Consider the following 25,427-nt stretch of genomic DNA (forward strand, 5'->3'; position numbering starts at 1 on the left):
GGTAGCCTTGTTTCTTGAAGAGTTATGGCCAGTAGGGAAGGAATCGTGATTTGGCAGTCATGTCTTAAGGAAGAATTCCTCCACAACTCTGGCAGAACTTATAAAACTGACTGCTTAAAGGAAGTGAAATGTTAGGTGTATCAAGCAGACAAGAGATACATCAAACTGCCAGCAGCTGAGACATTCACAGAATGTCTCAGTTCACTTGAATGCTGTTTTATCAGATTATAATCAAATTCTCTTGAAGCAAAGTCATTAAGAATTAAGTTAATATAGATGCATACAGAAAGAAGCAAATACACCTCAGAAATTAAGACTTAGATACTGACGGTCCCCTTCTAAGATAAATATATAATAAATCACTTGGCATTTTATTCTCTTTGCATATTTATGGCCTAAAGAACTGAGAGTTTAGGGGCCAGCCCGGTGGCGCCCTGGTTAAGTTTGCACGTTATGATTCTCATCGGCCCGGGTTCACATGTTCCGACCCCAGGTGTGGACATGACACTGCTTGGCTAAAGCCATGCTGTGGTAGGTGTCCCACATATAAAGTAGAGGAAGATTGGCAGGGGTGTTAGCTCAGGGCCAGTCTTCCTCAGCAAAAAGAGGAGGATTGGCAGTAGTTAGCTCAGGGCTAATCTTCCTTAAAAAAAAAAAAAAACCAAAAAACTGAGAGTTTATTATATGTGATGTCAGATTCCAGGACTACAATGTTTTAGAAAAATATGTGATCACTTATAGTATAAATATATGATTTATTTTAACAATTTATTGATGATATTCCTTGACATTATAATACAAGTATTATTTATTCTTAGGGATGCTTTCATGGAAATCATGCCTTTTTAAACACAGCCATGTTTTATTATCCCTGTTTAATTAGTTGTCACAAGACAGGGCTCCTTCTATATCTTTCATTTGCTACCTTGAGATAGCAAAATTTTGCAACTTCAACATTCCTAGCACTCTCTTGCCCAACTCAGCATCATCCTTCAGGCCATAATGATACATTTGTTTCACTTGGTAACACTAAGGCACATTCTAAAATTACAATATATAGCCAATATACACTGTCTATGCTTCTAATTTTTGTTGAGTGCCTTCCCGTAAGTAATTGTATTAAAGATTTATAGACTCATAGAATGCTCAAGATTAAATGATCCATACTGATGAAGCTCAGCATTGTATAAGTGAAAGAATTAAGACTCAAGGAGGTTACTGACTTGCCAAGGCTGATTAATGACATGGTCAGATATGAAACTTAAATCAAATTAAAATGAGTTTTTTTCTGCTAACCATTTTGGTAACATCATTTAAGCTCTTTCTAAAATCAATGTAAATCCTAAAACATAGAAGTTGTGTTCAAATTGTATTGTTAAAATGCACAACATGATTAACTAAAGAGAAAACCAAGTAGACTATAATTGACTAAACGGATGTAGCAATAATTAACATTGTAGTTATTAGAAAAATAAGAGCCTGTTGAGCTTTCATGTGTAACTGATGCTGGCGACCTACACTGAAGGCTCTAGAGTGAAAGGTAAGTCAGGAACAGAAGAAGATAGCTCAGATTGTAAGATTATATGACTCAGTTGCCTCAAAATAAGTCGTGTAAAGGGACTTTAGCAATAGTATAAATTCTTTTTTGTAGTTTAATTTTCCAGCTATTAGAAACACAATAACAGGTATATTGGTATGAAACTAACTTAGTGCCTTCATGGTGGAATATTTAAAAAGGAAGATTTTGAGAAAAAACCCTAACTTTATATATCATAGATTATCATTCAATTGCTCTGTTTCCCTAGATTCAAAAATACAATTTTTTTCTCTTTAAGGGAAAGAATTATGGCCATATACAAGATGCCATTACAAAGTAAATAAATACATTTTTAACTCGAATCTTCCAAATTGAAGTACATATTTCTGAAAAATTGTTCTTAAGATGTACCCTAAAAAGTTTATTCTAGCAGAGTTGCTGTTGAAAGAGTAATTTCAAAATCATTTCAGAGTTTTGCAGCCGGCTTGAGTTTTGTACTTCATTAATGGGAGCAAATTATATTGCCTGGTTTGAGAATAATTCAAAAAAATCAAACGCTAATGGCCTTTGGTATATAAAAAAATTAGACTTACTCTCAAAGGTGAAGACCTTTTACACATAGAATATTCAGAATAAAATGCCTAGTGATGCTTTTGCCAAATCTAGTTTCTTACCTGTCGTTGCTCCTGCCACAGATGCCCAGAGCACGTTCTGACAGGCTGAGCCAGCCTTGCCGTTCCCTAAGCACTTTACTTGGCCAGTCTTGGTCTGTACGCTGACTGCCATGACTTCATCTATCACTTAGAAACACATTACTCTTCCTTAAATAGGACCTTCAAAATATAACTAAAATTCAAACTGAAAAAGAAAGATAATCTCCACTTAGGTGTAATTATATATGTTTACATATTGTATATAATGCGTAGATATTAAATGTTAGAAATTTTCAGTTATAGCCTCATTATTTCACTGATTTTCCTAAGAAGACAAAAATATTTTGATACTCAACATTATGAGTAACGCTAATTCTGAGAAGCATTCCTGATGCCAAACCAAACAAATTCTGAATCACAGAATAACTATGGTAAAAGAGACTCTAGGGTGCAAAAATCTCTTCCGTGGTGAGCAGAGTGAAAAGAAACACCACATTCAGTGGGACAGGTGGAGCACTGCACAATGCTGAAGGGCACCTTATATACATGGTCTGTGATGCATGCAACCTCTGCAACTGCATATAGCTACCCTGTTTTCGAAGTCTTACCCAACTACTGCCGTTAGAAATGATCATTACTCAGAATTCCTAAAGCCCTTGTTAACAATGCAGTGTATTTGCCCCTAAGTGTCCGCCGTGTTATATTGTTCATTTTGTTTTCACATGTAAATCTTTTTCTCAATTATAGATGTTTTGATTTTTGAAATAAAGAATTACATCTTATTTGTGCATATCTAGTGATTCTTGTTATTACATTGTTGCCTGATTTCTGAATTTGTAGAAGTACGTTTTTATTCAAACGATAAGATTCTTAGGAATCAATTTGTGTTTGTACCCTAATCCCAACATGAATACATGCCTAGACAAACCATGTTCTATACTGCTCTTTATGTACCCAAATGTAATTTGTCTTCATACAGAAAATGAAATAAAAACTTTTATGTGTGAATTACATCAAACAGTCTGAGATGATTTAAGAACACATAAAAACTATGATATTTAGAATTTCAGATTTAGGCTCAAATTTTCTAGACTATTTTGTTAAATATAAAATCTGTTCTATAAAGACTGTGTTATGATGACAAAATGCCTCGTGCTTTCTTTCGCATTTACTGAGTATAGTAAAAAGTTCATGAGTCACGGTTCTCCATGCATTATGGTATGAGTAATAGATATTAAAACATGAATTCTGATTAAGTTATCATCTACTGTTGTATTTATTTTAAAATAAACATAAGTAAATATTCTGATGGTTTAGGAAATTGTAGACTTTGGCATCAGCCATTATTTAAAATGGTGATGCAAATATATACAATATTATACTGTTTATACTTCAGCAAATCCTGACCATTCTTATTGATGTACTTTAGGAGTCCAAAGTTGTCTGGTGTTCAGCAATATTGGCTTTGAAGGGAATAAGGGTAACTAAAGTTTTTTTTACCTCAAAACGTAGTTTACAACTCCATTGTAATTTCACTCACTTCAGTTTCAGGAATTTCTAATAAATCTTCAAGTTTTTAAAAAGATTTTAGGTCTTGATATATTTACTCTTTGAATTAAATGTGAAAGATCTTCTGAGTCATAAAAGATATTTATAAAAGAAAATCATTAATATAACAATGTTTTTGTTTCTATATTTCATTAGGGCTTTTAAGTCATATATGTTAGGAAAGAGGAATGAGGTGAATTGAAAAAGGAGACGTGTTGGAGTTAGACATGTACATATATATCTCCAAGGCAAAAAAGATATATTCATCCTGTTCTAGTAAATAATTTTTATTGATTAGAAACCAAAACTTGGTAATAATTTCTCCTAATGTATCTGAAGAGCAAATAATTTGCATAATTTTATGCCTTGTTTTGATTAAACAAAGTGAACGAATAATGCAAATATAATATTTTATTTCTTTTAATTCTCTCATTTCTGTAGTTTATGTCTTGAAGTGATATCAAATAATGCTCCAGGTTTACCAGTGAATGTCTTAATTTCCATTAGAATTTTGTGCCAATTATTTAATGAGTAATAGCATCATGATCATTTTGCCCATTGTATCTCTTATGAGATGAACTCTGTGACCAGGCAAGATTTTAAAAGTGGTCTTTTCACAGAATTTACACAATTAAAATGAAGAGAACATGTTTGGAACTAGGATGGGCTTCATGGAAACCCTTTGTGAAAGAGATGCAGCGGGAGGCATGAGAAGAGGGCAAAGAGAAGATGATAAACCTGTTCTTGATGTCCATCCAAATTTTATCAAAATTTGAAACACATAGTTTGAATTTCTTTCCCTATAATGAAAATTAATACTGTACTTCTTAGTAGTCTTTTGGGATTACTTTTTTGTAGGTTTGACTTATTCATGAAAAAAATGAAAAGCAAAAAGGAAGTAAATGTGTCTAGTAAAACATGTTTTCTCATGCTGAGAGAGAAATCAAATTGCTTTCTCTATAAACAATGTTAAGGACTAAGACTGAGTACAGATTTACTAGAGGACTTCTAAACATTAAATGTTTTTGTGTAGGTTCCCTGGTGCTTTGATTCTTATTTTAAGCCCTTTACCCCTTTCTGTGTAAGTGGTTCGCACAAATAGGCAGAGCAATCAGCAGTTTGATCAAAATGGAGAAACAAATACTTCTAAGCTTAGGTAGGAGAAGACAATGGGTTTCCCCAAGTTATTCTAGATCAAAACCTAATGGATCTATTTTGAGGCATTTCTACACAATAAAAAGAGGATTTGCTCTCACTAAACCTACTAATTTGGTTCTCTAAATAGTGGTCGTTGCTGGAAAAGTGTAGTTCTTTGTTGCTGTTTCCTCTAAAAGTAAATTGTTTTCATTTTCAGGCATGTAGAGTATACCAGCTGAATTAGGTGTCTGTTTTCTGGTACTGTTCCTAATGGAATACTGGGGTGGCTCTTTAAAAGGTTCCAGGTGTTTGAGTTCTTTATTGCTGAGCAATTGTTGCTTCTGTTTCTGGGGCCATCAAAAAAACGTCACAACTATAAATTAAAACAAAAAATCCATATGACGGGGGCCAGCCCCGTGCTGAGTGGTTAAGTTTGTGTGCTCAGCTTCTGCGGCCCAGGGTTTCGCCAGTTCTGATCCTGGGCATGGACATGGCACTACTTGTTAGGCCACTCTGAGGCAGCGTCCCACATAGCACAACCATAGGCACTCAGACCCAGGGTAGACAACTATGTACTACTGGGGGGACTTTGGGGAGAAGAAAAAGGGAAAAAAAAAGAAGAAGAAGGAGAAGATTTGCAATAGTTGTTAGCTCAGGTGCCAATCTTTAAAAAGAAAAATCCGTGTGACGAAATATAGCTATAGCATACATGTGATTAGCAGAATCTTAAGAAATATATTCTCACTTTTTTATAGGAAAACCTTAACATATGAAACAAAATATAATGAAGGACATTGTATGGATTAATACATTGAAAATGAGGACACAGTTTACTGATTCTAATTTATCTTCAGGAATTGAAATGACAATGGAGAAAAGGCATGATGCTGATATAAGTTTATTTATTTTTTAAATCAATGCACTAAGTGTGGTTGCTTTCTTCTTTTGACAGCATGAAAGATGCAGGAGTAGGCCATAAGCAATGGAGGGGTCCCATATCATCCACCTGCAAGCAGTGTCCTGTGGTCTATACCAGCCCCGTTTGTGGTTCAGATGGTCATACCTACTCTTCTCAGGTAAAGACAACTATAGTCATTCAGTATGAAATACATAACACATATTTATTAGTAAGTGATTAAAACTTTTAGTTCTCCAATGTGGTCATCCAAATAATTTATTTAACTTTTAAAATAATGCAAACAATCTCACTGGTTTAGAATATGATTCAATGTATATTTGTTTCTCCTATATCAGAGTTTTTAAAATTTGGAATGCCAAAGCTGTGAACACTCTGAACTCTCAGATATTAAAACAAATGTTTCCTTTGTTCCTACTGTGAAAGGGGTCAGAAATGTTACCATGCCATATAATAATGTTAGTAGTTATTGTTATTATAACAATAATAGCAGCTACAATCTGTCAATATCATTATTTCTTTAATCTCGTATATCTCCGATATTACCTCATTTAAGCCTTCAAAAATCCTTTTTAACAGATGAGAAAGCTAAGGATCAGAAAGGTGGAGCAAATTTCACAAATTTAGCTGAAGCTGAAGCCGTGATTTGATGTCATTTCTGATTCAGCGTCTCTGTTCTCTCCCCTACATTATTCTGCCTCCTTATTTAGTGTCCTATATTGTCCAAATATATAGGAGTTTGTAAGTACTTTACCTAGTAAAAGTTTTCTTCGATTCTATGACAGAAAGGAATACAGGATAACAACTTCTTACCTGAAACTTTGGGCGAGGTACATTAGGTTTTTTCAAAAATATGCTTTAGAAAGGTAGTGTAGCACATTATGCAGTGTCACCAGTGAGATCTTACCCTATAAGTAAACATATTAACATCTCTTTAAGGAACTATATGAATATTCACATTAAATAGGATACATGAAGTCTATAAAATAACCTTACATCAGTTCATATCTTGTTTTGCTTACTGCAAAGTGAGTTCCGAAAATGTTGGGCTATCTGAACGTTTTGTTTTGTGTATACCTCTTTATGAACCATACTTTGTCACAGTAAATATTTCCCAACAACTTCTACTTGCATTTTACAATTGCTAATCTTGATAAGAGCATGACAATATTGAGAAAGATTAATTTAATCAGTAAATATATGCATAGTACTTACTGGCTGCCAGGTACTGTGCATCCTTGGTGAAGCCGTCATGTGCCCATTTGCTAATATTTTAAAGGTGCGTATAGAGGTCTAGTTATTGCTAGAAGAAAAGAGAGTGGGTAACTGTCCTTTCAACATGATCTTAATCTTGGTGAATTTACCAGGGTCCAGAACCTCAGCTTTGCAAGCTTAGAAAATTCATGTTGTCAGCACAAGGAAGAATGAATCTATCTCATATTATCAAATCTCACATGATAACGATGTGTAAAAAATTGTACTGCTTTGTTAAATTACAACAAAGGATGCAGATTATAATTTTCAAACTGATAGGTAGAGCTACATGGAAAAGAAATTTTAGTCCTAATTTTACTGGATGAAAATGATGACTGAACAAGTTGAGTCAAGAGAGAGACTGGAATTTTTACTGGCATTCAGCTAAGATAGGCCTGTATCTTCCTCACCATTAGAAATATATGTGCTGGAGGTACTGATATATTTGTATCCAGAGTGTCATGGGCCCTGGAGAGGGCGAGCATTAGTCCGCCACCCACTTGTTTGGGGCTCTCTCTAGGATGCTCCTAGTAGACGATCAGTTCTTTCACAACTCACAGGACATAAAGTTACAATCACAAGTGATTTCCACCTGTTGGGACCATATGGGAGGCCTTGTTTGATGATTTTAGAGAAACACAGTTGTCATACTTCCTCTCAAGACAAAATATACCTCTTACAAGTAGATTAATTCTGATTCCATAGGGTTTCCCCCGTTGTTCTCCTTTTTACTGGGCGCACTGTGAAATCCCAGCTTACAAATCATATGGCCTTAATAATATGGTCAATAAAACCATTCTAAATACTCCATACTTGAATTATTAATTTAATATTTATTTGCATGTGTATCACTTTCTACAAATGTCTTATCTACATAGAAAGACATAAAAAGAACATGATTCAAGTGAATATTAGCTTTTAGTAATTCCAAATCACCAACTTCATTTCTGTTGATTCTGATTTAACTTGGTGATATTTTACTTTGGACCAATACTAATCTTGCAACAGTGAGGCTAAGCTGTATAAAATAATAAAAACTAAATAGACATCTTAGCCCTGTAGGACCTTATATTAAACTCTCCCTACCAGTACATTTTAGAAGTTTATTGGATTTGAAATTCAAATGAAGACCCTCAACATTTTTTTGTAAGAGAAAAGATTGCCCTAGGCTATTTATGTACTGAATCATGAACAAAGACCACAGAGGCAAGTGCCTTCTTGAGAAAGTCATTTTATTACTTATCAGGAGATGAAAATAGAAGATGGGCACAGGGGTCACAGGATCTTTCTTCTGGCATTTAGCTCACTCAATTTTGTCAGTAAACTAAGCAATCTCTGACAGGGCAGATTTAAACAACTTTTGGGGTCTTGTAGGCCTTTGAGCTCGCAATAATGATGTGCTCCAAATTCCAAGCTCAGCATGGTCTATGAAGCTCCTTGCTTGAAGTTTCTAATCCCTCAATTGAGTAATCCTGATATGATAAAGATTGACCAGAAGCCAGGTACTATCAGTCCAGGATATGGAACCCTATATCCAGGATGGAAGCCCAGTCCTTCTCTCCAGGCCTTCTTATCTTTTTGTAATGGGGACCCCTCCATGGATACACAGGGTTTGGTTTTTTGTTACTACTACAAATAATATCCTACAGGTTCTATTTTAGACCCCTAATGTTTCCTCATTACCTTCAACTCCATTTATAGAGATGAAATTATAAATTATATTTCCACTGTACAACTTAATTGGAGGTGAGATCATTAACAAGTATAGTAGGAGCAGGGGCTGAGAGAGAGGATGGGAAAGAGGGTTGACAGAAGGAATCCAAAGGAAGATTTTAGCCAAATGACATAACTAGGATATAATTTTAGAAAATGTAGTCATTATACAATGTGACCAATTTTGGAATAATTGTTTTATTAGAGTTCAAGTTCTGAACTTGTCAGCTTCTCTAGAAATCCTCAGCAGTGTACTTTAAAAAGGTATACACAAAAAGACAAAGGAGCAGATGGAGAACTATGGAAAAATTGATTTACTTGAAAAAATATTGAGACTTTTGAAATTTTCATAGGAAGTAGTTTTGTAACATCTGATTTTTTTTCCTGTTAAGAAAACCGATTGACTTCTTTTTAGAAGCCTACTTAATCTTTCTTTTTAAAGAACCAGTGTTTTAAACATTATTTCAAATTCAGCAATGCCAGAAAAATCAAAACGTAAGTCTGTTCAAAGTTATTTGAGAGGTAATCATTCCTGAAATTGACAGAAAAGGTGAAAGTCTTTGTTTCTTTACTCCAGACAAAGTCTATTTTGATTGTATTTTCAAGCTTCAGTAAGAAACTAGGAATTGTTCTCCAGTATAGCATCTATATTAGACCATGGATATATTTGTCACTGACTTGTGTAAATTGTATACTGCATTTGCTGAGCAGAAGTCAATAAATAATATTAATATTTTAGAACTCAGCAGGGCATACATAACATAAATACTCTGGGGACAACATTGGATGATTTGAACTCTTTTTTATCCTTTTTAGTCATGCAATGCTTGGCAGTTGAACTAAATAATGGTGAAATCCTTAGGAATGAGCACTGTTTATAAGAAATTTGTATGTGTGTGTGTGTGTATATGTTGAGGGACGGCAAATAGAAAGCTTATCCATTTTACACTAGAGTTCCCAACTCTGGCTGCCGAGATGCTACTTAAATTGGTTTGGGATGGGGCTCTGTGAATCTGAATGTTAAAAGCTCCCCAGGTTATTTTTATGTGTAGCCATGGTTAAGAACCACTGTTGTACCCTTCAAATTATTGCTTTTTTTTTTTTTTTTAAAGATTTTATTTTTTCCTTTTTCTCCCCAAAGCCCCCCGGTACATAGTTGTGTATTCTTCGTTGTGGGTTCTTCTAGTTGTGGCATGTGGGACGCTGCCTCAGCGTGGTCTGATGAGCAGTGCCATGTCCGCGCCCAGGATTCGAACTAACGAAACACTGGGCCGCCTGCAGCGGAGCACGCGAACTTAACCACTCGGCCACGGGGCCAGCCCCAAATTATTGCTTTTGAATTCTTAAATATGAGATTTTTGGAGGTTTTTTTAATAAAATAGAATGATAACGTTAGCATAAAAGGGGAAGCATTAAAGGGGACATTTACTTTTTGTTGCAATTTGAGAAAATTCCGTTTTAAGTTTCAATAGTCTATTATAGAGTTTTAATCTTTCTTTAATTTTTTCCATATTTAAGATATTCTGTTACTTTCTCTTAATAATAGTTACTAATTCTAGTAGCTATGCATATATTTTCAAAAGTAGAAAATTTTTTACACTTCACCATTTTGATGTGTTGTATCTATCAGTATGTAGTATTTAATTAACCTAGGTACCTTCTTCTGAATGCTTTGAGCTGAGATAATTTTATGTTGGAAGATCGGTCAGAAATAGATGTACCAGGGCCGGCCCTGTGGCCAAGTGGCTAAGTTTGCACACTCCGCTCCTGCACCTGGAGTTTGCCCATTCAGATCCTGGGTGCAGACCTACACAGTGCTCATCAAGCCATGCTGTGGTGGCATCCCACATAGAGGAACTAGAATGACCTATAAGTAGGATATACAACTGTGTACCGGGGCTTTGGGGAGGAAAAAAGAAGAGGAAGATTGGCAGCAGATGTTAGCTCAGGGCCAATCATCTAAAAAAAAGAAAAAGAAAGAAATATACATGTGCTGCTTCTATTTGAACTGCTTTTCAACATAGGCTAGGTTTTGCTTTTGGCTTGGGTATGCCAAGTTGATCAAGATTACAACTCCAACATATTATCAGAATTATTGACTGGGATAAGCTCTTATTAAAGCACTGAGCATTAAAAGAAAGAATATGAGTGAACTCTATCATAAAATCTCAGATTTCAAAGGAACTCAATAGGACATCTAGGACAAACTTCTACATAACACGCAAGTCCCTGATAAGATATCCTGTTCTGTGAGATAAGTATCTATTTGAGGGGGATTCTAATTGTCACAAAAGCTTTCTTCTCTTTATATTGATTTAGCTTCCAGTGCTCTTGATTCTTACCCCCTCGGGTATACGTTGCACAAAATATATGCTCTGCTCTCTTCAGTTATTGGGAAAAATGTGAATTCCTAAATTTTCCATTTAAGATGTAGCAAGACACTAAAGGACAATTGCAAAGCAGCCTCAGGCTAGAATATTATTTAATTTTTATACAACTCTATTTCCAGTCTTTTAGAATCATCTCACACACATTTATTAGACGTGAACAATTTTTTTGTTTTTGCTGAGGAATATTGGCCCTGAACTAACATCTGTTGCCTATCTTCATTTTGCTCAGAGGAGATTGTCACTGAGCTAACATCTGTGCCAATCTTCCTCTATGTTATGTGGGAAACCACCTTCCTCTATTTTATGTGGTGACAGTATGGCTTGATGAATGGTGCTAGGTCTGCACCCAGGTTCCAAACCTGTGAACCCAAGGCTGCTGAAGAAGAGTGCGCAAACCTAACCACTATGCAACCGGGCTGGCCCCTAAACGTGAACTTTTTTTATATAGCTTACCTTCGTTGAGTTTGAGACACGCAGCATTCTTTTCGTGGAAACCCAATAATCTATTTTGCCCTGATATTTAATCATGTTAAGTCATATTTAATTAAATTATATAGTTATGATATTAACTTACTTAAACAGATTTTAGGGACCAAAAAGTGGAGTGGTGGCAAGCATAAAACTCACCTGACGGTAATGAGAGTTTGGAGTCATTTGTTAGCCTTAAGTGTTCAGCATGCTGTGGGCATCAGTTGTCTCCCTGGAGCTTGATTGAGAGAAACCTCCAGTGTAATTTTTTATTGTCAAACAAAAAATATTCATTCAGGAGAAACTAATTAATGCACTCCTTTTCTGTAAATATTACATGTTTGGGTTAAATAGAATTACCAAGTAAAGGTGAAATATGATATTTTTTTGGTTAAATTTGAAGAATTAGAAATAATCACTGAATTATCATAATGTTTAAATATTTTCTAGGAAAATATGGAGTAAAAGTAAATTCTAATTCTTTTTTTCTTCAATCCTGGATTCATTTTCTCCTCAGAATATTTTATATGTATTGAGTATAATGTGTTGATCATTTTAGTGTTTTATAATAAACGAATTCACTATTAGTGTATTTAAATGTACACAGAAAGGTAAGGGAAACAATCTATAGTGATGAATGATTTTTGTTTTTCAAAAAAGAAAGGGAGAAATAAGAAAATTAAGTTTAAACATGAAAACTACATGCCATTTCTATAACAGGATTGTTATAGCAAACTAACTGCTTCTATTGTTAAATATTCAAAGAATTCTTCCACCTTTTCAATTATAAGTAGTGCAGTATCTCATTGCTGTGGCGATGGACCTTTGCCTTGCTTCTAAAGTGTTTCACTGACTAAATCATTTTTCTGCAACTTGTATTATATTGAAGAAATTTAACTTCATCTTAATTTTAGTCTTCCAGTATAATACGCTTTAGAGCCATAATTATCGTTGGAAGATAGCTTGTTGAAGTTATTAAGTGAGCACACTGCATTTGGAGGGTTCATGCTCTCATCTCCATCCATACTCTAAATACCTGTCCCTCCTTCTCCAGGAATTTGCTTTATGGGTTATTTTATGTCTCTTTGTCCTTAACTTTGACACCGACATAGACTTACTTTTTTGGCTTGTTCAAAACACTTGAGTTTTGTGTATTGGTGGCTGCCATTCACGAGTTAAGGACAAACGTTTCACTAATTTCTAAATTTATATATTGATGTATTTTTGAGATTATAGCCTTACTTTTGTATGAGTGACTGTGTTAAAATGGTCTTTCACAAAACTCTGTTGATATTACAGGATTTTTGTAGTTTTATTAATTTCTTTATTTTTAATGTAATTCCATAGGAAATGAAAATTTGGCAAATTTATGTTTTTAACACACTTTACTTTGAAATATCAATAATCAATCAAATCTAAATCTGTAAGTTTTGATCCACTGGTCTTCACTACTTGTTTCACTTACTGCTTTGCCAATCACTCCACCACACACCAAAAACTGGCTTCTCCTCCCATCCCATCACCAAAACTGTTAGACCACATTTACAGCAATTCAGTAAATACCAAATTCAGTGATTATTCCAAAATATTTTCTTATTGGATGGAAATGAAGTATTTGACAGTGTTAAACTCCCTTGTCATCTTCTGCTTCTGTTTTTTCTCGATACCTGGACAGTCGTGGACTTGAACAGTGACTGCAGCACCTTTGGATAGAGGCATCCAGGAGAACATGGGGTCCTTGCCCCAGAATACTTAGGCTGCAATCTCGCTACTTTACCGCAACTGCTAGGTCCTATATTCTAGGGGATTCTTCGAATGCTCTAATCATTGTTTCCCACAGCTTAATGCCAGTGGCTTAGCTGTGGGGATGAGGCATGGTGCGTTAATGAGTCTGAGGCCCATGTGTCTCTTTTTCGTCCACCACTACTATAACTTGTGTATGGATCTTACAGTATGGTAACCCATGAATTTTTCGCTACATTAACTTTCATAATCTCATACACACATGTGCATACGTTTATTAACCAAGCATTTATTTAGGTCTTTTTTTGTGATGGATACTGTGTCACTAACTCATTATTAATCCCCCTTTTATAGCCAAGAACACCGACGCACAGAGAAGTTAAGCAATTTTGCCCAGCGTCACCCAGCTAAGTCCAGATTCCGTTCTCTAAATTAATTTTCCTTTTTTAAAATTTGAATTTGGGGCAGAAACACTTTTTTAATTAGTTGCCCTTCAATGTTTTTACATTACAGATATAATTAATGCGATGATTGCATTTATTTGAATCACTAAATAAAGATTGCAATGTGTGGCCTTAAATTTACAGAGCTGCTTGTTTGTTACTGGTTTGAAGCCTATGATTTCAGAGCCATTTTTAAAAATTATATTCTTAGAGATTTCACATGATAAATAAGTTTAATTTGTCCATTTTCTATGGTTATAATTTCTTGCAGAAGACAATCTTTTATGTTTTCTTCTAGAAGCTTTAACGTTTTAACTTTTAAGTTTAGGTATATGATAGATACGTGTTGGTTAATTTCTGAATATGGTAAGAGGGGAGGGTTGAATATCCTTTTTTAATATAGCCAGCCAGTTGTCGCATCGTTTGTAGCCGTTTGCCCCATTGGATTGCTTTGGTGTCTGTCAAAAATGAAATCGTCCTGAAAGTGTGGATCTGTTTCTGCTCTATTTTGTTCCAGTGAGTTATTCATCTGTCTTGAGGCTCGTACCATGCTGGCCATTTGCTGTATCTTTAGGTTAAGTTTTGAATTCAGGCGCTTTAAGTCTGACTTTGTTCTGCCTTTTCAATATTTCCTTGGCATTTGCCCTCTGCATTTCTATATGAGTTTTAGGATTAGTTTGTCAATTTCTACAGAAGATCAGCTAGAATAATGATTCAGATTTTGTTGAATCTATAAATAAATTTGAGGAGAATTGATAACAATACTAAATCTTCAAATCCATACACTTGGTACATCGTTTCATTTAGTTAGATTTAATTAATTAATGCTGTGTAGTTTTTGGTATAAGGATCTGTAATGTTTTTAGTTAAATGTATTGCTAAGTAACATTTTTATTAATGCTATTAAAAATTTAATTGGTACTTTTATTATTTATTTATTTATTTATTTTGCTTGAGGAATGTTAGTCGTGAGCTAACATCTGTGCCACTCTTCCTCTATTTTTTTGTATGTGGTACACCACCACAGCATAGCTGGTGAGTAGATTAGTTCCACGCCCAGGATCCGAACCTGCCAACCTGGGCCACTGAAGCTGAATGCATGGAACTTTTAACCACTCAGTCATGGGGCTGGGCCCAGTACTTTCACTTTTTATTCCTTTGTACTAGTATATTGTCATATAATCAATTTTTTTATACTGACCTCATATATTAACACCTCACTAAATTTACTTTTTCATAGTAGTGTTTAGTAGATGTCTCAGAATTTTCTACATATATTATCATTCTTTATGAATAAAGGCAAATTTACTCCTTCCTTTCTTTCTTTTTATGCATTTTATTTCTTTTTCTTGCCTTATTGTTCTGGTTAAGACTTTCAGTACAATGCTCAATGTCCCTGTTTGCCTAATCTAAATTTAGGAGGAAAGCGTTCAGTATTTTACCATTAGGCACAAAATTATGTATAAATTTTTGTTTGTGAAAAAATGAAACCCTGAATAAAGCTTAAGCTAATGTTAATCAGGTTTTCTGCAGCCCTTGTAGAATACAACATACAATTTTGGTGCCTGTAATCTGTTACTATCTATTAAAAAAAGGAAAATACTGCATATATTCACTTGTGGAGTTTTCATGTTAACTTTTCCTTCTAAGATAATATAATCTTTGCTTTTTTGATAAAAGGAACTTGTATTTTATAAATATTCCACATAGTAAGCATTTCTAAGGGGCTAGTTTCTCTAAAAATCTCAAAATATGTAGAACATGCTTGAAATATCCATGTTCCTTAAGAGAAATACAGTCGCAGTAGTAGTAGGCATATATTAGCTGTAGCTATAAAAGTAGTATTGGCAGCAATTGCTAAAATAATTAAGCAATAATGTCAAGTAATGTTCTAAGTATTTTATGTGTGCTAATTTCATCTTTAAAACAACCCTATAAGACAGATTCTATAGTGATCCGCAATTTGTAGATAAGGAAAAGGAAGCAATTAGCAGCCATAAAGCAGGTAAGTACGGAATTGGAGCCCAGCTTAGATCTCATAGAGTTCACCACTGTGCTGTTCTGTGCAGTAAAACTTGCCAGTAAGTTCCTGATTGATGCATTTATCACGTGTGGATGTTACTCTAATCATGTCCTTTGTAACATCAATTATTCATCACTTTATCAAGAAGAAGGAACCATGCAAGGCAATAGGAGAGATTTAAAGAAGCCATATATGTATTCCAACTCTTCAAAAACTTAGATTATAACAAGATAAATAGGTTACCCATGTGTAAAGATAACGTTAGCGTGTGCCATTCTTACCCAGCTGGTAGAAGGTATTCCAGCTGAGATATTCCAAAAGTTTCTAGGTAGTTCAGAATCAGTGTACCCACAGCACCTTTGGAAAAGCTGTGTGTGTGTGTGTGTCTCTTCTGTCAAAGTCGCACAACTCATGCCAACAAAGAAAAGATTTTTAAAAAGCTAACGCTTAGTGAATGCCTATTATGTGTTAATCATTGCTCTCTTAATATATTAATTAATTAATTTAATGTATTAATTTGTATATTAATTAACCTACTCCTCATAACAACACTATGAGACATATAACATACACTAATATTTTAAAGATAAGGAATCTGAAGCATAAAGATATTAAATATGTTCATAAGGCCACAAAGCTAGTAAATAACAAGGCTAATGGTAATATAAATATGAATAAAATTATGAGTCATATAAAGGTAAATAATATAATAAATTGTAGTACAATATATATGTATAATTATGCTTATAAATAATATATTAATAATGTGGATAATATTAATATAGGAAAGTAGTTTTAAAGTTAATAGATGAAAAATAATTTTCTAAGCAAAGAGAAAACAAATACATCATATATAATATCTACTTATATGTATATAAATTTATAATCATATAGATATGGAATAAACACAGTGGTACATGGCTGTCATATCCTTTTCAGTGAATACATGGGCTAATTACGTATTTTCCCACAATCTCTCTGCATATGCTCTGTGATCACTGTATGTTTCAATGTCCTCTAGTGTCCCTCCACCCTAGCTGCCCTCCACCAAGGAAATTAGCCTTGTTATGTGAATAGGCAATGGATTAAGTATGCTCTTGCCTCTGAAGCAAGCGGATTAAACAAACGCTAACTTAAACAAGAGGTAAGTTAACTCTAATAGAGAAACTGGGGGAAAAAATTGTCAATAGCTAGAATGAAGAAACATGAAGATGAGTGCCTTGTGAAAGAATGACGGAGTAGGCTTCATGTGAAAACATAGTGATGTAGATGAATTGGAAGATCCTCTAAACAGCTGTGCCCCCAGGGAATAGAAAGCAGGGAAGTACCTGTCATTAGGACCTAAGAATTCAAAAAGTAACCTATTTATCTCTGAACTAGCTTTGGGTAATAATACCATTATTATGGCATAATATTTATACCTTTGAATCTATTCTCTCGTGGATCTGGGGTTTTGGAGCAGAGGTCATGGAAGCTCCAGAATGAGAAGTAAATTTAAGGAGTTCCATGTATTCATACCCCCAACACTTGGAAGCCCCAACATAAACCTTTTCTCTAGAAAAGTATAAGGAATACAAACTTCTAATGATTCCCCAATTTTATTCTGCCAACACTTTGCTCACATACAAATAAATAAACATTACAAATAGAAGATATACACTAATAGAATACAAATAAACCAACAAACAAAATGAGAAAAGTCAACATGAGCAACAGTGAACAATGCAAACAATTAAGAACAAAATCAGATTTAGGTTTCAATACTTAAAATACTAAAATTGTCAGATAAATAACTAGGTAAATCAAAACATACTGTCACTATGTAAAATATTTGTTGTTGTTGTTGAGGAAAATTGGCGGTTAGCTAACATCTGTTGCCAATCTTCCTCTTTTTGCTTGAGGAAGATTGTCCCTGAGCTAACATCTGTGCCAGACTTCCTCTATTTTGTTTGTAGGATGCCGCCACAGCGTGGCTTGATGAGTGGTGTGTAGGTCCACACTCGGGATCTGAATCCATGAACCCCAGGCTGCTGAAGCAGAGTGTGTGAACTTAACCACCACACCACAGGGCCGGCCCCTATAGAATATTTTTAATGTGTGAAATGTTTAAAGACACAAGAGTAGTTTTCTTGAGGAGGAAAAACATGGGGGTGGCTCTGAAAGACCAAAGACCATTAATGTCTCTCCCTCTACCATGTCTCTCAGGGTCTAAGGTGTTCTCTCCCCAAGGGCTAGGGTTGTTGCTCTCCTTCCATAAACACAAAATTAGCATGCCCCATTTCAGAATTAAAATTTCTCCATTTCTTCTTATCAGTTCCTAAACTCTGCACTTAAGTATTTCATCCGTTATAGTCCAGTCCAGGAGGGACAAGAGCATTTTTGTAAAAGTGAGACAGACATTACGTTCTTAACCTTGGCCTGCATGGCCTACTGTCAAGAGACCTAGAGAGCAGTGTGATCTTGGACCATGTTAATCCAACAGGAGAATCCAAGTGGCTGAACCAGAATTGAGCTTGAATTCCCATATCCCTTTTGGACAGGCTGTCACCCGAAGGTACAGCAATCAGGCCAGCCTGTGGTTACTATTAGGAGAAAGAAAGAAAAAGCCTAAATGGTTATAGTAGGTATGTATAAACTCTTTTCCTTTAGTTAATTACTCAGGCACCAGCTGATAGGGTATGTTCACTTTCTGGAGACAGCAAAATTCAGTGACCAAACTGGCTTACTAAGGTGAGGGAGGTAGAGTCAGAAATCTTTTTGAGCAGATTTTTGAAGAGACCATCCCAATATTTAGAATATCAGATGCTTGTGGATGGTGAGGAGCATGGAAGGTCCATTAAATACCTTGCCTGTGAGCCCACTGTTCAGTAGATTTTGTGATAAAAGTTGCCCTGTTGTCAGACTAGAAATAGTCTAAAAAGTCCAACACATGACACAGACTATTTCAAAGGACATGACATTAGGGTGTGGCCAGAGTCAGCTGATGGAAGTGGAATAGCAACAGCATTACCTGAAAATGTGTCAAGAGAGACTTGTTGCCGAAAGGGTCCGTTAGTGTTGTGGAATGCCAAAGATAGGGAGTATAACACACCTTGCAGCACAGCTTCCAAATCAGCCTGTTGGTTTACCTGATATAAATGACCAAATAGAATGTCCAAGGGAGGAACATACTCCTTCCAATACCCAAAGAGTCCACTTAGTTGCTGGGACTTCTTTTTTAGTGATGACCAAAGAGAGAACAGTTTTCCTTCAGTGTTGGAAAGGCAGTATTGTGAATCTACCCAGATAATTTTAAGAAACTAGTTAGCAGGCAGGCCCCTGGATTTTGTCGGTTTATCAGCTCTTCCTGCTGGCAGAGGTGGAATAACACTGCAGTCAGCATCACTGGGTCTCAATCCTCTGACTTTCCAACCAACACAGCTGCATCCTTATAGGGAAAGCTTTGGACGTTAGAGATTATAAACACCCACTGGTGGCAAATGGTGAAATTTTTCCCTCTTGAAAACTTAACATGTGGCTCTTGGCTCTTTTTTGGATAAGGGAGATCTTCTCTGGCACTTACCAGACAGTGAAGTACAAACACATAGCACATCAATACCTACTATCCATTCAGATGGAGAAGCAATAACAATATCCATTGAATTTGTCCAAAAAGCCCCATGAGAAAGGTCATGTTGGCTTACCTTCCATATTGTAAATCCTGCCTAAGCCCCATGAGTTGAATCCAGTGGTTGACCCCAATAGAAGCTGACGTGGTGGTGACTTGAATGTCTATATCCAACACAGACATAAAAGCTTGAGCCTCTCCTCTACCCCAAAGTTCTTCAGTACGTTTGGATCAATGTTAATGGCCTTCTGTCTCATTTAGAAATAAGGAAACCTTGATCTTGTTGTCAAGATAACACCCCTTCCTCCTCCTGCCTGGAGGCTCGTGAGCATTAACCAAAGCAGTATTTAGACAGTTTCGGTCAATCTTACCCCTTGCTACTCAGGCTTGAAATTTTCAGTAGCAGGTAGAACAGTGGGTGAACCTTACAATAACTTTGGCTCATGACTTAGGTGAGAGCATTCACTACTGGATCATAGGAAATCTTCTCATATCCTCTAATCTGGTCCATGGGGCTCTGTGTCCCTTCACTTCTAGAAAGCCATATCTGTGTCAGCATCACATCCTTATTGCTAAAAAAATAGTCAAGAACTATGAAGGATTTGAGATTTTTACCCTACTGGCAAGTAAATGCCACAGTTTCATGAATGCAGGCAGAAGACATGAGCCTCCTGGGTCAGAGACAAAAGAATTTATTACTTATGACACAAGCAGCATAATTTTTATGTTTATGTCAGCTCTTCTTTCCCCACAGGGGCAATGCAGAGTGGCCCAATTGGATGTTCCACACACATTGGGTTTGTGTCACAGCTAAGGAAATATGGGTATTTTATAATGGGCTGTAGACAAGCTTCCTGAACCTTTTCCCTGTGAGAAGACATTATCTTTAATTTACTGGGAAACAAACAAATCTGCCTGGTCTTCCGGAAGGAGACATTGTCTCTATCTTGCAAGGGTATTTACTATACAAACAAAACTGAATAGATAATACAAAACAAAAGGCTGTCAATGTCTCTGTTCCCATGATGTACAGAAACACAGGAGATCCATAGGGACTTGTGTCTCAACACTACAAAATAGTAGGGTAGCTCTATAATGTCAGAAAAACTAGATATACAGAGAAAAGTCATAGAAGATGAAGAGAATTGCTACAAAATGATTAATATGTTAATTTACCTGGAAAATCTAATATAATAATTCTAATCTTGTATGTATGTAATAAAATAGTCTCAAGATATATAAAGTAATCTTGTATGTATATAGTAAAATAGTCTGAAGACATAAAAAGAACTTTCTACAGGAAGAAATTATCAAGTCTCACTAACATGTCGTGAGATTTCAACACTCCTCCCTTAGCAATTAATAGAGCTACAGACAACAAATGTTAGGCTCCTCCCCTCCGTCCCCTGGCTCAGAGTAAGTCAGTGGGACCCACTGCACACTGATGGAGGGAGAAGGGTTGAACCCTGTATCATAGCCCTGGAGGAGTGCCTACCTGTGCCTAAAAACATGGCATATTTAGTGAGGAATGTTCTTGGAATTTGTATTCTGAGATGACCAGCAAGACTGTCAGGTTAGTTATGCTGAGCTATTAAGAAAATAGATTGAGCATGTAAGTAAATCTATGTCTCTCATTTGTTGGAGAAAGTAGTTACAAAGATAGAAAATAGGAGGCTGGAAAGAATTCTGAGTTGTTGGATTGAAATTGGAGGGATCAGTATGAACTCATGTTGAATATTTTTGGGGTTTAAAAAAATATATATACAAGGACACATATGGAATTTGTTACAGTTGTTTTTGTGTGCATGTGTATCCTAGAAGGTTGGCTGTTTATTTACCATATTTAATAAATTATCCACCTCTGCAGGGGAACTTGTTTGCTTCTGTTATCTCTGTTTCACCTTACCCAGACTGTTTTTCCTTTTCGTATTCACCTTTCTTGTATAAACTCATATTTAAGAATATGTATTAGCCACTCCAGTTAGCAGGTCCTCCCTCTTTACTGTAGCGAACATGGCCAGGAGTCTTCCTTCCCAATGTGTAGGAGAAGCCATGGTCTTAGATGCGCATTTATTCCTGTAGTCAGTCAATGGAAGGCACAGTAACTCTGAGTATAATGGCTTCTCAGGTTACCCTCTGAGATTTTCACAAGAGGAAACTTTGCCTAGTGGAGAAACTAAGTTTATGCGTTTATATCTTCGTGTCAAAACCATTTGCACCAGATCTTCCCTATCTTTCTCTTTGAGCACATCCAAGGTATTTCATTGCTACCAGTGCTTAAAACTCCATGGTGGGGCTGGCTCCGTGGCTGAGTGGTTAAGTTCCTGCGCTCCGCTGCGGCGGCCCGGGGTTTGGATCCTGGGCGCGGACATGGCACCACTCTTCAGGCCACGTTGAGGCAGTGTCCCACATGCCACAACTAGAAGGACCTGCAACTAAGATATACAACTATGTACATGGGGGTTTGGGGAGATAAAGCCAAAAAGCCAAAAAGGAAGATTGGCAACAGTTGTTAGCTCAGGTGCCAATCTTTAAAAAAAAAAAAAAGACTGCATAGGGGCTATTGACCATTAAGCATATATCTTAGCTATAAGAATAGTACATAATTATAGATAGGCTCTTGGTATTTCTTATGCATAATAAACAAGGAATTTCCTCAAGCTTTATGTTTATTAAAACAGTTAATATAAAAATTTAAGTATGTAAGCCCAATAGACATTGAAATGTATGCACAAGATGTCACAATTTAGTATTTTTGTTTGCGTAATTGTTGAAGTCATCTCCTGCTTTGAGATTTTCAGTCTTTTCTCTTATTGAGTAAATTTAACCTTCTGTCCTGAATCTTTTTTTTTATTGAGTTATTAATAGGTTACAATCTTGTGAAATTTCAGTTGTACATTAATGTTTGTCAGTCATGTAGTAGGTGCACCATTTCACCCTTTGTGCCCACCCCCCACCCCACCTTTCCCCTGGTATCCACTAAACTGTTCTTAGTCCATAATTTTAAATTCCTCATATGAGTGGAGTCATACACAGATTGTCCTTCTCTCGCTGGCTTATTTCACTTAACATAATTCTCTCAAGGTCCATCCATGTTGTTGCAAATGGAATGATTTTGTTCTGTTTTGCAGCTGAGTGGTATTCCATTGTATATATGTACCACATCTTCTTTATCCATTCGTCTGTTGCTGGACACTTAGGTTGCTTCCACGTCTTGGCTATTGTAAACAGTGCTGCAATAAACATTGGGGTGCATAGGACTTTTGGGATTGCTGAGTTCAAGCTCTTTGGATAAATACCCAGTAGTGGGATGGCTGGATCGTATGGTAGTTCTATTTTTAATTTTTTGAGGAATCTCCATACTGTTTTCCATAGTGGCTGCACCAGTTTGCATTCCCACCAGGAGTGTATGAGGGTTCCTTTTTCTCCGCAACCTCTCCAACATTTGTTGCTATTAGTTTTAGATATTTTTGTCATTCTAACGGGTGTAAGGTGATATCTTAGTGTAGTTTTGATTTGCATTTCCCTGATGATCAGCGATGATGAGCATCTTTTCATGTGCCTATTGGCCATCAGTATATCTTCTTTGGAGAAATGTCTGTTCATGTCTCCAGACCATTTTTTGATTGGGTTGTTTGATATTTTGTTGTTGAGTTGTGAGAGTTCTTTATATATTATGGATATTAAGCCTTTGTCAGATATATGACTTGCAAATATTTTTTCCCAGTTAGTGGGTTGTTTTTTTGTTTCAATCCTGTTTTCATTTGCCTTGAAGAAGCTCTTTAGTCTGATGAAGTCCCATTTGTTTATTCTTTCTATTGTTTCCCTTCTCTGAGAAGACATGGTGTCTGAAAAGATCCTTTTAATACTGATGTCAAAGAGTGTACTGCCTACATTTTCTTCCAGAAGCTTTATGGTTTCAAGTTTCACCTTTAGGTCTTTGATCCATTTTGAGTTTATTTTGGTGAATGGTGAAAAAGAATGGTCTATTTTCAATCTTTTACATGTGGCTTTCCAGTTTTCCCAGCACCATTTGTTGAAAAGACTTTCTTTTCTCCATTGTATGCCCTCAGCTCCTTTGTCAAAGATAAGCTGTCCATAGATGTGTGGTTTTATTTCTGGGCTTTCAATTCTGTTCCATTGATCTGTGCACCTGCTTTTGTACCAGTACCATGCTGTTTTGATTACTGTAGCTTTGTAGTATGTTTTGAAGTCAGGGATTGTGATGCCTCCCGTTTTGTTCTTTTTTTCTCAGGATTGCTTTAGAAATTCGAGGTCTTTTGTTGCCCCATATGAATTTTAGGATTCTTTGTTCTAATTCTGTAAAGGATGTCATTGGGATTCTGATTGGGATGGCGTTGAATCTGTAGATTGCTTTAGGTAGAACGGACATTTTAACTATGTTTATTCTTCCAATCCATGTATATGGAATGTCTTTCCATCTCCTTATGTCGTCATCCAATTCTCTCAGAAAGGCCTTGTAATTTTCATTATATAGGTCCTTCACTTCCTTAGTTAAATTTACCCCAAGGTATTTTATTCTTTTTGTTGCGATTGTGAATGGTATTGTATTCTTGAGTTCTTTTTCTGTTGGTTCATTACTGGAGTATAGAAATGCTACTGATTTATGCAAATTGATTTTATACCCTGCAACTTTGCTGTAGTTGTTGATTACTTCTAACAGTTTTCCAATGGATTCTTTGGGGTTTTCTATATATAAGATCATGTCGTCTGCAAACAGCGAGAGTTTCACTTCTTCCCTCCCTATTTGGATTCCTTTTATTCCTTTTTCTTGCCTGATTGCTCTGGCCAGGACCTCCAGTGCTATGATAAATAAGAGTGGTGATAGAGGGCATCCTTGTCTCGTTCCTGTTTTCAGGGGGATGGAGTTCGGTTTTTGCCCATTGAGTATGATGTTGGCTATGGGTTTGTCATACATGGCCTTTATTATGTTGAGGTAGTTTCCTTCTATGCCCATTTTGTTCAGAGTTTTTATCATAAATGGCTGTTGGATCTTGTCAAATGCCTTCTCTGCATCTATTGAGATGATCATGTGGTTTTTATTCCTCAGTTTGTTGATGTGGTGTATCACGTTGATTGATTTGCGGATGTTGAACCATCCCTGTGTCCCTGGTATGAATCCCACCTGATCCTGATGTATGATTCTTTTGATGAATTGCTGAATTCTGGTTGCCAAAATTTTGTTTAGAATTTTTGCATCTATGTTCATCAGTGATATTGGCCTGTAGTTCTCTTTTTTCGTGGTGTCCTTGTCAGGTTTTGGTATCAGCGTGATGTTGGCCTCATAGAATGTGTTAGGAAGTGTTCCATCTTCCCTAATTTTTTGGAATAGCTTGAAAAGGATAGGTATTAAATCCTCTCTGAAAGTTTGGTAGAATTCCCCAGGAAAGCCATCTGGTCCTGGGGTTTTATTCTTTGGGATGTTTTTGATTGCTGTTTCAATCTCTTTCCTTGTGATTGGTCTGTTCAAATTGTCTGCCTCTTCTTAAGTGAGCTTTGGGAGATTGTAGGAGTCCAAGAATTTATCCATTTCCTCTAGGTTATCCATTCTGTTGGCATATAGTTTTTTGTAGTATTCTCTTATAATCTGTTGTATTTCTGCAGAGTCTGTTGTTATTTCTCCTCGCTCATTTCTGATTTTGTTTATTTGAGCTTTCTCCCTTTTTTTCTTTGTAAGTCTGGCTAGTGGTTTGTCAATTTTATTTATCTTCTCGAAAAACCAGCTTTTTGTCTCATTGATCCTTTCTGCTGCCTTTTTTGTTTCAATAGTATTTATTTCTGCTCTGATTTTTATTATTTCTCTCCTTCTGCTGACTTTGGGCTTCATTTGTTCTTTTTTCTCTAGTTCAGTTAGGTGTGCTTTAAGGTTGCTTATTTGGGATTTTTCTTGTTTGTTAAGATGTGCCTGTATTGCGATGAATTTTCCTCTTAATACAGCTTTTGCTGTATCCCTTATGAGTTGGTATGGCATGCT

General features: G+C 35.9%; 1 protein-coding gene across 2 annotated transcripts in view; it reads left to right on the top strand.

The window, feature by feature from the left end:
• The window catches only part of SPOCK3 (SPARC (osteonectin), cwcv and kazal like domains proteoglycan 3), a 467,441-nt gene that overhangs the window by 294,078 nt on the left and 147,936 nt on the right, over positions 1-25,427 (top strand). For both annotated transcript variants that reach the window (XM_070608234.1, XM_008538006.2), the window contains exon 5: positions 5,828-5,951. In XM_070608234.1, coding sequence (XP_070464335.1) covers positions 5,828-5,951 — 124 coding nt within the window. The remainder of the gene's footprint in view (positions 1-5,827; positions 5,952-25,427) is intronic.

The sequence above is a fragment of the Equus przewalskii genome, chromosome 2 (assembly GCF_037783145.1).
Source record: "Equus przewalskii isolate Varuska chromosome 2, EquPr2, whole genome shotgun sequence".
Classification (NCBI taxonomy): domain Eukaryota; kingdom Metazoa; phylum Chordata; class Mammalia; order Perissodactyla; family Equidae; genus Equus; species Equus przewalskii.